Source organism: Nematolebias whitei, chromosome 10, assembly GCF_014905685.2.
Source record: "Nematolebias whitei isolate Nwh7 chromosome 10, NemWhi1, whole genome shotgun sequence".
In the NCBI taxonomy this organism is placed as follows: domain Eukaryota; kingdom Metazoa; phylum Chordata; class Actinopteri; order Cyprinodontiformes; family Rivulidae; genus Nematolebias; species Nematolebias whitei.
The window spans coordinates 20,091,597-20,105,706 of NC_056507.1; the positions used below are offsets into that span (position 1 = coordinate 20,091,597).

At 39.0% G+C, this 14,110-nt stretch overlaps 1 protein-coding gene across 1 annotated transcript in view; it reads left to right on the plus strand.

Moving 5' to 3' along the window:
• srgap1a (SLIT-ROBO Rho GTPase activating protein 1a) overlaps positions 1 to 14,110 on the plus strand; it is a 102,300-nt gene that overhangs the window by 77,357 nt on the left and 10,833 nt on the right. Inside the window, exons 12-18 of the mRNA XM_037683439.1 lie at positions 1,000 to 1,033; positions 3,229 to 3,289; positions 3,864 to 3,941; positions 4,120 to 4,254; positions 7,157 to 7,262; positions 7,414 to 7,638; positions 8,829 to 8,908. Of these exons, the coding sequence (XP_037539367.1) occupies positions 1,000 to 1,033; positions 3,229 to 3,289; positions 3,864 to 3,941; positions 4,120 to 4,254; positions 7,157 to 7,262; positions 7,414 to 7,638; positions 8,829 to 8,908 (719 nt within the window). The remainder of the gene's footprint in view (positions 1 to 999; positions 1,034 to 3,228; positions 3,290 to 3,863; positions 3,942 to 4,119; positions 4,255 to 7,156; positions 7,263 to 7,413; positions 7,639 to 8,828; positions 8,909 to 14,110) is intronic.

Here is a 14,110-nt window from a genome sequence, read left to right on the forward strand (position 1 = left end):
AGTATTTAGTTTGTAAACTAAATATTTAGCTCGTAAAATAAATATTTAATTGGGAACTATGACATTTATAAATGTATGAATAACATGGTGAAATATGACTTTGAAAAAAAAAATATATATATATTTTTTTTTTTTTCTTATTAAAGGCTAAATAAACCAAAAATATTGCTATTAATTTTTGACTGTGTAACTTTACAAACGGCACCCCATGATTATTTGCTTTTTCTAACCAACTTTGTATTCTAGACATCCCAATGGGCTGTTCAAAGCCCACACCGGCCCCCGGCGGGCTAGACCCCGCTCTCTTTTTAACTTTAGATTATTTAACGGCAATTTGGAGTCATTTATCAAGGTACACAGTCTGCTGGGTAACGTTTCTTTCTTCTATCGTTCTGTCTTGCTCTGGCTTTCTGAGCATTTTGGTGGGTTCCCCTCAAAGCACGTGCACTTTGATTCATTTTACAAATGTACACCATCAAAAAAATGTTTGTGCTAAGATGGATTCTGTAAGTGTTTTCTGTGAGTCGGTGAGCTTGGGCAGTCTGCGTCTGAGGCGTAGGGTGGCATTGATAGATTTGGAGGGTCGCAGGAGGAGAGGAGCAGCAGTTGGAGGGATAAATATTTGTGTCTGTCAGCACCCCGGGCTCACTGCTGAGCTGGCATGTCTGAGCGGCTCTGGCAGAGATATTCTCTGCTCCTGGTCCAAAGAGGGAGCAGAGGCCAGTGACAACAACAGGATAAATGGTAGTTTAGGGGCGCATGCCAGACTGATGAGGTGTGCTGCCTCCCTCCTCTCGCTGCCTCTCACTGGTGGACGTATTCAGCCCTACTGTCCACATCACATGGTTCACTTTGGGCGTTGATGCCAGCACGTGGTGGAATGAAGGTGCTTTAATGGTAAAGGCTTTGGTGGCCAGCTGCTGTAATCATAAACTTTATTTTTCTTTGTGTCCTCCTCTTTCTTTCTACATCTCTGCTTCTTGTGGTTTTCCTCTGTAGCCGCGGACGTCGGAACTCACACACTCGGCATCAGGTAGACACTCTGAGGCTGTCTGAAGATTTTGCTGCTCGTCTTTGCTCGATTCTGCTGCCCATCCCGCTTTAACAAGATTTCCTCTTCGTGTTTTTGTCTTGCTTTTATTTACCAACTTCTAAAAGCAGCTTTGACAGACTGAGTTGAAGATTTTTTTTAAATTCAAAATTACGTGTTTTAAATTGTTTATCATAGTTCCCACACAAAAAAACACAACCACATCGAGACTTTGATTCAGTTTATGTGGCAAAAAGCAGTCATCCTAATGTTTCATGACTAAAAACATTAATCCAGCTGCATACAGACCTACACATCAACCCTCATATCTCGACCTTTGTTGATTTTTTTTGATGATTTTTGTGTTGGGGTCAGTTAAATCTCCCTGAAGCTTGTAAACAAATCACCTCTATCATTAGAAGCATGAAGGGCGGGCCTGAGTTGCATTGTTCATCAAAGCAGATCGAGTGGAGGTTGCACTACGACGTCTCATCTAACCTCTCCAGCCCTGACCTCCACATTAAATGTGTGACTCTTTAGATTCATTCAGTCAGTCAGCCTTTATTTATACAGGTTAGTCTCACTGAGTCACAAAGACTCATTTTCAAGAGAGACCTGTTTTATACCGACAACATATAAAGTACAGACAACAATAAACAACAATAAAATGAAATTAAAATAAAAAGTAGCGTTATAGAACATTAAAATCTAGATGACTTATAAAACTAAAGAAATTGCATTTCCTGCAAAAATGCAATGTGAATGCTTATTGCTGAAGAACTTTCTGAAAAGCAGCTGAAATTAACAAAAAAATCATGCTGAAATGGACGAACAAGCTTAAATTAGCAGAAGAAAGCAGAAAGAACACATATTTGCTGAATTGGGTTTAAATAAGCAGAAAGGAGCACAAAAGTTATGAAATTAGCACAAAAAAAAAAGCTTAACGTAGCTGAAAAGGCCAAAAGAAGCGTAAACTACTATAAGGAAGCGAAAGGAGCTAAAATGAGCTCCAAGAATGTGGAATTAGCTGAAAAAGCTACATTTAGCATAAAAACAACTACTGGTAAATAGTGGATGAAATGGCAGAAGAAACTGAAACTAGCAGGAATAAGCTGAAAGGAGCACAAGCTGAAATTAATATAAAGAAGTTAATTAGGTTGAAAGTAGCAGAACCTACCACCAAAAAAAACTTGAATTTATCTGAAAACAGTTGAAAGAAGCTAAAGAAATTCTAAAAAGGTAGCTGAAAAGGTAGAACAAGCTTAAATTAGCAGAAGAAAGCAGAAAGAGCACATTTGCTGAAAGAAGTAGAAATGAGCACAAAACAGTGGAAGTTATCTGTAAAAAGCTGAAATTAGCAAAAAAAAAAAAAAAAACAGCTGAAGAGTAGCTAAAAAGCAGAAAGAAGCTTAAATTACCAGAATGGAGTGGAGAGAGCACATTTTTGCTGAATTGTGATGAAAAAAATTGAAATGAGCGCAAAAAATATGGATTTAGCTGAAAGAACTAAAATTAGCATAAAACAGCTAAATAGTAGCAGAAATACTGGTAGTAAAAAAAAGCTGAAACTTACATAAATAATCTGAAAGGAGCACTCCAGCTCTGTTATTAAACACAGTTTGCATTGAAATGATTGTATTCAAAGATATCGTTTAGGAACATTAGTGTTAATACAACATCGGACAACATATTTTTTTTACAAACGTGCATGTTTTTCTCTATAATCCACAATACCCAGTTGTTATAAGAGACTCATTATGAACAAACAAATGAGGTGACGTCAACTCAGTCTGTCTCAAGAGTTGGGGAAAAAAAATCTTTCACTTTGTGTGTGTGCATGTTTACTGTTGACATCATGTTGCATCACATGTTAGAGGCCAATCAAATACCAGGTTATCACGATTTATTATCGCTTGTAATGCAGCATGTGTTATGGGCAAATTTGCATGAAGAAATTGACGTACGCCAAAATTTTACTATTTACTAAATGTTCAGTTATGGTGTTAATCATTGTTTAAATTCCTTTCATGTTTTGATTTAATACACACAATTACACTTTACCTTTCAATAATTTAAACTTGTATCATTGTCATACAAGATGTATTTGGTATGGCTCTAACAAGTATCTTAGTGATAAAAATACAAACATAATATTTGAAATATATTGATTGTTGTGTTTTTTTTTTTTGCCTCCAAAGGACTCTGGACAAGCGATCCCACGAGTGGTAGAAAGTTGCATTCGCTACATAAATCTATATGGTGAGTCACGTTAAGCCTAGTGGGGGGGGGGGGGGGGGGGGGGGGGGGTGGTTGTCCTCTGTGGAAATCTTCTCATAACCCAACTGTGACTTGTATATTTGTAAGGTTTATCTTGTTTTAGCGACACTTGTATAACAGCTTACTTTAATTGTTTGGGTATGTTTATAGTGTAGTTTTTTTAACGCTGTGTTTATTTCAGTTCGCTCACTGTTATGGAAAAAAACACATATTTCATCCTGTTTAAAGAAGTGCAGCATTTTCCACCCAGCCTCCCAAATAAGCTGTGAGAAAAGCAGCTTCCATTAGTTTGAAACAAACGAATGGCGTAAAAAGTCTGTTTTTAATTAGGATTAGAAAGGAATCTTAATTTGGTCTTGACTCTTGACCTTTCCCCTCCTTAAATCCCCATCCTCCCAGTAAAGCCTGATTGTGGTCTCTCTAATTATTGTCTTTAATTAGCAAAGTGAAGTGGCTTGGCAAACAGGACGTGTTTTTAGGCCCTACTGAAGAGTGAGTGTGTTTTTGTGTTAGCTTTTTGTGCTTTTTCACCTTTTTTTTGCCTTTGTCTCTAAAGGCCTCCAGCATCAAGGAATCTTTCGTGTTTCTGGATCCCAGCTGGAAGTTAATGACATCAAGAACTCATTTGAGAGAGGTGCATTCTCCAACAAATTCCTTAATTCTGCACATATATGTCTTTTTTTTTTTTTTTTTGGCGTAACTAGAAATTTGTATCATTACAGCATATTTGAACTACATAGCTTTTTGAAATGCTAACCGCTAATTTAAAGTTTTCACATAAAACTGCTCAATTTATTTGTTTGTATTTTTAGGAAACGACCCTCTGGCTGATGATGAGAATAACCATGACATCAATTCGGTAGCTGGTGTTCTCAAGCTGTACTTTCGGGGTCTGGAGAATCCTCTTTTCCCCAAGGAGAGGTTCAGCGAGCTGTTATCGTGCATCAGTAAGAAAGCATGTTTACATCGTTTTGACTGTTGAGCACAAGTCTTTTGAAACCAGGGTCAAAATTCAAGCGGCAGGACTGTGAAGGCCTTTTGCCAGCTAGTTGCGAACACTCGCAGTTCAGTGAGATACCACCTTAAATGGCACGCAGCTTCAAGCTTTCCACAGCTGAGCTTGAATCTGTTGTGAAGTTCGATTCAGCAATTAGACGTATCCCAAACAAAGCAGCTAAAAGCTAAAAAATTTCCACTTTTATCCTAAAACCGTTCATTCCCCAATGAAAGTGAGGATAATTAGTAACCAACTGAACTTTTGTATAAAATAAAAATCAATAAATGTAAAAATTAAGTACCATATTTTCCACCGTATACAGTGCACCGCCTTAAAAGTTGGATCAGTCTAAATATGTCTAATAAAGTGGAAAAATCTATAACTATGTTTCTTCACCGTATTTATCGCATCTATTACGCGTCACCACTGACGTGTCGCGTTTGTTACACGTCACCGCTGACAACCTGTAAATGTGGGCCGGTGTTGTGCCAGAAATCTATTGGCTGCCAAATGGCGGCTGCGGGAGCGTGCACAGGAGAACTTTAACAAGAATTTAACAAGATTAACACTTAAAAACAATTGTTTGTTTGCTCGAAATTATAGTAAAGGTGTGTCTCAGTCTTAACGTTTCCTTCATAAATGCACTTTGACGTCAAATCAGTTGCATTTCAAAACCCGATTCGCAGAATAGCAAAGGTGCGTCTCAGTTGAACTTTTCCTTAATAAATGCACTTCATTTGTCAAATCAGCTGAATTTCACCGGGGCAGCGCAGCGAAATGAAGCTGATTTGACGGTTGCTCCCGGTGAGCTGGACGAAGGAGGCAGGCTATGACAAGCCGAATGTGTCATTACTAGCCAGTTTTACCTATTACATGACACAACGGCATGCCATACTGCTCAAGCGCCACCTAGCCTCTGAAAATGGTAGTGTTCAATATTTTCAGTCAGAATTAATGAAAACGGTCATATCTCAGCCAAAAATTGTTTTATAAAAATGGGAAAAAAAATCCGTAAATAAGTTGCTTCGGTGTATAAGTTGCAGGGCCTGTAAATTATGCAAAAAACTGACTTATAGGCAGAAAAGTACAGTATACATGAACTTACACAAGTCCTCACAAGAATAGTCATTTTTCCACTTTAACTGTGACTTGGTTCTCAGCTCAGTCCGCTAATTGTGTGGCTTTTTCTCGTCGTTTAAGACTACATGGGGAATATAGCTACAAGCTCATCAGAGCACATGTTCTGCCGTGTAGTGTGTGCTGTTCTGTGTGTGTTTAAGCATGCTTTAGTGTAGACACCAGTGTGTGAAGTGGGTCTTTGTGTGTTTCCTCGGTGTATCTTCGTACATTTGTGCTGGATGAGTGATGGGGATTCCCTGTTTACATTCCACAGCTCATCAAGCCAGTGCTGTGTGGGTTGGGTGCCCAGAAGGCTTCATATTAAAAATCCTTTTCCCTTGGAGCAGCTCAGACCAGCTCCATGATTACTTCTAAGTTAAACTTTTTGTTCACCACTGTGTGCTACTTTCAGTAGTTTTCAGTGTGGAATTATCTGTGGAAACACTTTGCACAGTATTTGTTGCGATGAATAAGTCTTTATTGGAGATGACCTTTAAGTATTAGCTTCTGAAGCTCTCCAGAACCACACAGAAACCCAGTTGGGCATTCATGAAAAATGAAACGCACCGTAAGTATCCTCAAAGCCCAAATCCCAGAAGACACAAAATGGCTGAAGGATGACGAGGCTATTTTTAGCAGCCGCCAGAGCCTCAGCTCATCCAAGTAAAACGGGAAGGCTGCTTCAGGTGGAACAAATGATATGATAATACAAGACACAAAGGCTGGCCCTGCACTCACATGTTGTAGAAGGGCGCCAGCAGAAACAAGGTTAGTCTTCAAACAGATACATCTATGAAGGATGTTAGAGTTTGAGCTCTGCTCAAAACTGTAGGGGTAAAATAGAAGCAGCACTTTGAAAAAGAATAAACATACACAAGAGGAGCATGTCTGGGTGAAGAACAAATGCTTCATATGGAGCTAGCGTTGGTCATAAAATGTCGTGCTGGCTCTGTCTTCATATGTAGAAGGGCGCCAGCAGAAAAATACAAGAATACGTTTTAGAAGAAAAGTTGCTCTTTTCTAGGCATGATGCTCAATATTTTAAAGCACTAAAAATAATACAGATGCACAAGCGGGGGAGCCAGAAATAGGGCGAGCACATTTTTCTGTACAATATGTTGTACCTGTTTAAAATATTAACACGTTCTTGGGTTCTCTGACGTTTGAGTGAAGAGCTCAGTTTGGCATGTGAGGGTTTTATGTGTTTGCAGAAAATGGGAAACAATTAAAAGAATTCATCAACAACTCAATACTCTGCCACAAAATAGGCTTTAAATAAAAACAACAAGAAAAAAAAGGTTTTAGGTGACAGTTTTCTCTACCACGTCCACAGCCTGATCCAACAACACAATGCAACACTTACTATCTTCTTATGGGAGGAATTCAAGGTACTCAAGGTTCCAGTTACACCCAAAAATTGCAAAAATATAAAGTATAAAAAACAGCTACACTAATACGGTGTATTAAACAGCAGCCTGAACATGAGTCTGTTGTGAGCAGATGGGTATGAATGCAGCAGCTTAAAGGCAAGAAATCAGCAGCATGGATAATCAGCAGCACAGCTAAAGTGACACATCTCCAATTAAAGTGGCATTACAGTGATTTTTCTGGTTAGGGATTGATGAGTCTTAACAGTTGTATGAATGTACAGAAACAAAAACTACAGGTTTTTTTGATTGTTTGTTTTTTGACAACATTGTTTTGTGTATTTTGTGTCTTTTTTGCTACTGTAGGAATAGAGAACCTGTATGAGAGAGCACTGTACATCCGTAAGATCCTCCTGACCATTCCCAGATCTGTCCTTATCGTGATGCGTTACCTCTTTGCCTTTCTGAACCAGTGAGTTTAAAGACGTTTACCAGTACATTACTTCTGTATTTCATGTTGATGTTTTTTTGGCTTAAAAAGATGTAAGACTTGTGAACCTGTTAGGTGTTACCGCTGCCTTTTTATCATTTATATGTTCCTTCATAATTTCCTTCCTCTCCAGTCTGTCCCAGTACAGCGATGAGAACATGATGGACCCGTACAACTTGGCCATATGTTTTGGCCCTACGCTCATGCCTACACCAGACACCCAAGACCAGGTCTCCTGCCAGGCTCATGTGAACGAGATCATCAAGACCATCATCATCCACCATGAGACCATCTTTCCTGATGCCAAAGAACTGGAGGGGCCCATCTACGAGAAGTGCATGGCTGGTGGGGACTACTGGTGAGCAACCCATCATCGTACTTTAGTGCATTTAGTTATTATAAAGCAGAGCCCTTAGAAGGGGTTCAGTTTTGCTCAGTTTGAAGTGAAACCCCAGCAACCTGTCACAGCTGTCTGTGGGTCAGGTAATTTCATCTGTTATTAAAGGTGCAAAACATTCCCATGAAGTCACTTCACACAGCTGCACACATTTCCCAAAAGAGACGATTTTAAAAAGTCTGACAGATGGTGGTGGTTTTCTCATTGTGCCTTCATGATTATGAATGGAACAAAGGCACGCAGCCAACTTACTTTCACTGGGGTCTCACTAAGCATTTAGGTATGTGTGAGCTCTTCGTACTGTAGCTAGCACATGGGGGGTGATATGAGTCAGTGTACACACCAATTAGGCAGCTGTGGCAGAGGGAAATGACAAGGTAAGAATGTATCGGCGCTGGCTACACGTGAGCTTCTCTTCAGGTGGGACAGACTGAAGCAATCTTTGAAATTACTTCAATCATAGCAGGAACAGCTCTCATGGTGAAGAAGGAATTAGTCCAAATGCAGAAACTCAAGTCAAACTTGAGACTCCTTTCCAGTTCCACATCTGTAAGCAGCGCTTATCTCTTGTTTCTTCCTGTCTTTATCAGTCTCCGTCGAGGCTGACAGGGAATTATCTCTGACTAGAACTAATCACCCGTCTCAGAACAGCCGTGTCCCACGGCAATGTATCCGAAGCCCTTGGGAGATTCGTTGTCTTGGCAGCTTCACTTCTCTTTCTAGCTGGAGAGGAGGTGGCTGCTGACATGTTAGTATGGGAGGAGATGCTCAGTTCCTGGCAGGGTTAATCTGTGGAGGTGTGTGTGTGTGTGCGTGCGTGCGTGTGTGTGCGTGGCGTTACTGCCAGCTCACACAGCATGATGCAAGAAGAAGTGTTTAGGAAAAAAAAAGTGAGAGTAAACCACAGACTGATTCTGAAGCTTTAAAAAAAAGTGATAATGACATCTGCTTGAGCTCCATTTATGCCTTTTTATCTGTCATCATCAGTGACTATGAAGGATTTTTAGTGGGGAAATCAATTTGGAAAAACACATGAAGTCTTTTTACCGTAATATTAGAAAAACTACACAACAGGGAAGACTTTTTTTTTTTTTTTGGACCTATGCTCTGATCTATGTTGCGGCTGATGGTTTGCATGCTGTTCTCTGCAGTGAGAGCCCCTACAGTGAGCATGGAGCCCTGGAGGAGGTGGACAATGAGGGAGGGACAGAGACACACACCAGTGAAGATGGTGAGTGACTATACTACCATGATTTGTGGACACAGTAAATAATCAAGCAAAATACATGTTCTTATTGACGTTCGCAAGTTCACGTTTCAGCTTTGCTCCGTGTCTGTGGTGTTTTGAGGGTTAACCTCAGCTCTCAGGAGCTGTGTGGCTAATCCTGCCTTTCAGCCTATTAAATGCTTTAACCTTGAATGGCTAGGGAGCTGGGCTCAGAGTGATGGACAGCCATTCATATTCTAATAGTTCTGCTTTTCTCTTGGGTTCTCAGGACATCTCCACATCCTCATTTTTGTTTTTTAAACTGTGTGGTGGTCTGCACTCTGTTGACCCCTTCAAGGGAAGGAGACATCTTGTCACTTTAAAGTTCCTGTCAATGAGAATGTTTCCTAATTCCTCTGATTTATTGATATACTTCAATATCTTTTAAGTTGTGTGTATGTGTATAGTTGTATAAAATTAATATTAGTTGGTCAGATCGATTTCTATTTGTTGTCTTGATGTCCTTGAACACCTATGCACTGAGATTTTTCTGGTTAAAAGACAGCAACCGTCAGTTTGATAATTAAAATGAGGTTACATTTTTTTTAATAAATCTCTCCACCGTTCTTTGTTCTAAAAGTTTCTCTGAGCAGCCTGGAAAGAACATGTTCCTGCTAACTGGGTCCGTCCCTGAGGAGTCCTGAACTGTGGTCAAGTTATTGTCATTAGTTATATTTAAATTCCCATGACCTCATTTGGATTTCACCAAAGCATAACTCCTTGTCCTGCTGACTTACAGCCTCTTTCTTTAACAGAGCTCGATTATTTTTCCACCATTGAGCATATATTTTTTAGGGATGCATGAAATTGTTTTTTTTGGCCGATATACGATACAGATATTTTTATATACGTTCCTTTGTCAGAACATAGCCTCTTATTTAGGCTTATTTGCTACAAAGAAATTGCGTCACAGCTGTAAGAGCTGGTGACATATATTCAGTAACAGCCATATGATATGCATAGCACTTAAACTAATATTAAATGAAAAGTGTTAAATGTTATTTATTAGCATTAGTCACCTGCGATGCTGTCTCACTTGTGGAGGCTTGTTCCAGGTTCCTAACTGCAGTATTGGGGGGGTGGCTGCTGTCCTTCGCTGTCCTTGCAGAAAAACACGAAGCAACTTTCTGCTCATAAATTGAAGCCGTTCGACAACACGCGCTGCACACGTGAACCCCGTCTGTGGGCGTAACCATCACCATAGACATACATTATACATAGATTAGGTACGGCAGCTCCAGAGCCCTATAAAGAGAGAGTTGCGACACTCTTTGAACTCGCCGATACGTGGTCACGTGGTTCATGCAGCTCCTAATAGTTCCAAACAGCTCATCGCTGTCAAGTCAGTTTGAGCGGCTGCTGGCGTGACACAACACAAAAATCGACTTTTCTTACTTTACCTGGCGTCTTTCAGTAATTATTGAGCAGTAACGAACTGATTATTTCACAAACTATGCATTTTATCAAAGCATTTTTAGAAGCGGCTGATACATTTATCATTAAATTTTAGAAGGAAACAAAACTGCAAACACATATTTGTTAGAAAAAAATTTATATGCAATACAATGATCAATATAGCCATATCAGTGTTTTATAATGCTGATATATTCTTGGTAATAATTCTTATTTCTTGTTCTGTCTTGAAAGAGTCTCATCTCAACTTGACCCATGATTACCAAACACTAAACTAATAATATAAAACAAAACTAATTTAACAGTCCTGCAGTAAATATCAACTTTGTGAAGGTTATGGTGTTAAAGTAAGTTTATTCAAACATCTTGATTAAGCTGTTATTGTTTTGGAAGACAGAAAATGAGATCTTGTACCTTTGTGATACTTTGAATGCAACATTCATTTCATGACGTCATTCTCCTCTGGTTTACCTGGAAAACATGAAAAAAATTGACATCTCCACAATCACGTTTTTCTTTAATGATAATGTCACAATTTATGCTGCAGTCTTTGACAAATGATCTATAACTTTAACTAAATTACGTCAATCTTGTTGTCATGTTGTCATCATTCTTTGTTGAAATCAGGTCTCTCTTGTAAATGAGTCCTCGAGGCTCAATGGGATTAACCTGTCTAAATAAAGGTTGAACAAATCTCCCAGAAAAAAAGGTAAAATATTTTCTAGTTGAGTTCAGTAACTGGAATTACCATAAATTAAAAAAAAGACCACCTTTCAAAATTTAAGCAGTAATAGATATTTTAAAACGCTGAATTAGAAATAGACCCGTTTAAACCGTCATGTTGCAGAGCAGCTGCAGTTAAAACACAACTAGTAATTTAACACGTTTCATTAACTAAAACTGGCGACATGAAGTATTAATGTTGATAAATTGTGGTACAGAACAGTCAGATAACGCTTCACAATGGCAAAAAAAGTGTCGTATTTTCATCAACTTACCGGAGAAAACACGGAGAATTAACTACTAATGCTGGAACCGCTGCTGTTTGGAACTTTTTGCCGCTGCATGACCCACGTGACCTCCGCATTCCATTCTTTCTATGGGAGTCTATGGGAGTGTCGCAACTCTCTCTTTATAGGGCTCTGGGCAGCTCTATAAAGCTCTGGGTGTAAACACGTAGTCTGTTTGCTATATGTCTGCGTTTTACCTGCCGGCGTTCTGAAACCACGTGACACATTACAGCCAATACTGAAACTTGACACCGAAACAAGAGTGACGTTTCAGTCCATACACCGACCGACGCAGTTCAGTCAGTGCCATAAAAGAACCTCGGTTCGGTATACAGCCCTAGCTGCAGGCGTCCTTGTCACTGGGTTGTCATACAAAAACAGCGTCTTTTATATCGGTGAGTTGTTTTCATGGAATGGCCGATATTTAACTTTAACGCTAATATCGGCCGATACCAATACCATGCCGATAATATTGTGCATCCCTAATATTTAGTCATTCTTAAATTTTAAAAAAGGACAGCCAGGGAAGGACAAGTTTGTTGTGATAGTAGTGCTCTGGAAGTCTTTGCCTTGTCCTCTCAGACGAGTGTGAAGTGTGTGAGTTAGTCTGGACAGGTCAGTCTCACACAGAATCACATAGAAAGTAAAGTCGTCGTGTTGCTTTAATTACGTGTTAATGGGGAAAAATAAAGACGAGTAACAATATTACTTATCAAAGTATAGCTGGAGTCATATCACATCTTTTATAAAGGCTTAACAGAAATCTCTGTGTTGGCTTGTAAGTCTGTGTTTGGAAGAGGCAGAGCTATTAAGAGGCTTGTTTTTAAGCTATCCTTAAAACCTTCTTAATAAATCCGAATTAAAGATAATTCACATGTTTTTCTAGAGTAAACAAAACCGAAGGTAATTTACATGTAGAATTCTGTGCTAGTATTTTTGTTTAGGTAAAATGATTCACAGATTAGAAATACATACCTAGATTTAAAAAGCAGAGTTTAGAGCAAAGAAAAGCTTGAATAGTTGATGAGACTGCAGAAAGAAAGAGGCACGAAAAGCAAGAGGAACGTTCATATCATATACGATTGTACAGAGAAATTACGCTTGGCGTACCATAAACCTGACGAAGCAGAATTTATTTTCTAAGTGTGAAAAAGAGGCTGAAACTTCCCTGCATTATTTTTTTAAATATACATTAATAAACACTTTCATGGAGGATGTTGCTGTTGACTTCTTATCTGTGACTGTTAGGAGACAACTTCTATACCAAGAATATTCAAAGGTATGTTTTTGGTTCTTATGGTTTAGTTAATTAAATCAAACCACCTGTTTATTTTCTATCAATAGCTGTTTTTTCTAAATCCTACACTGTCCTAAACCTATTTATCTTTAATGGACTGACTATACAATATGTGGGCTTTTTCCCAAATAGAAAATGTTGCAATGTACAATGATATTTTAAAAAAAAGTAGTCCCAGTCCCAGAGGATGGTTACTACATCTAGCTTGTCAAACTTTTCCATATATTGTAAAATTGAACCGAATGTTTTGTGTTATGATAATTTATCTGCATTTGTGTACTTACATTTTGTACTAAGCAGCTATATGTTGTAACAAAATGGCAGTCCTCCACACAGCGGGCCCTCTGCTTCTTTATTAAATGGCCAACTGATCAGAACAGCTTCATCGCCAATACTGAGAAAAATATTAAAAATGAGTGACATCAAACTGGTATTATATGGAAATCAATGCTCCATACATAATTCAACATAAATCTGTGGAAAAACTGCATTAATACAGAGAGAGGTGTGTTTTTTTTAGACTTCTCATGCACCATCAATGCAATGTCCTAATGTCCTATCTGTTGGTAGAAATCACTACAAGGTCAGAGATGAAACTACTGGCACATTGATTACCTATCACTCTGTGGGAATCCACCAGGATATCCTTGTTTAGTGTCCCATCAGGCATACTGTTGCACGTGTTAAAGAGAAATGTGTCTTACTGTGCAGAACGTCCCCCCTCAACTCCTGTTGCGTTTGCAGCATCAGCTAGATCATATGGAAAAATCCTTTTTATACCTTCTTCAGTTGAATTTATTCTAACCACATCTTGCACAAAGCTTCTGCTGCCTTGTTTCCATGTATGAACACTGCAGTAGAGTGACACAGACGTCGTCTTGTGAAAAACGACAGTTTGAATCTCTTGCACCGCAAGCCTTTAACTCACAGTTTAATCCCTATTTTCTTTAAAGAGTTTGAGTGTTTATACACGTATATCTATCAGAAAAAGAGATTTGAGTTGATAGTCAGCTGCTTTAAGCCACAACCACATCCGTGCAGTACATGCAGTGCAACTCTTAGTAGGATGGATGGATGTTTGGATGAATATGTAGAAGTGAATGACACATGAAGAGCATAGAGGGAAGGGGAAGCCCCCGTCATGGATCATGGTGCCCTGCTGTCAGCGTTATTAACAGCCTAGTCCGCTGTAGTGCAATCCAACTAATTCAGACAGTAAATTCTTGCTTGTCACATTTAGCTGGAGCCGCATCAAGTCCATCCACTGATGCGAGAACGATGGACACTTAAAGGCTCAAATGAAGAAACAGAATGAAAGCGGATGAGGTTGAAAAAGACAAAGAAATGCAAAAATCACAATTTCTTTTATAACACTGACTTTGTTCTGAAAATCTCTTGCGTATATGTGTGTTTACATATATAGGACTGACAGAAAGAAAGTCCAAT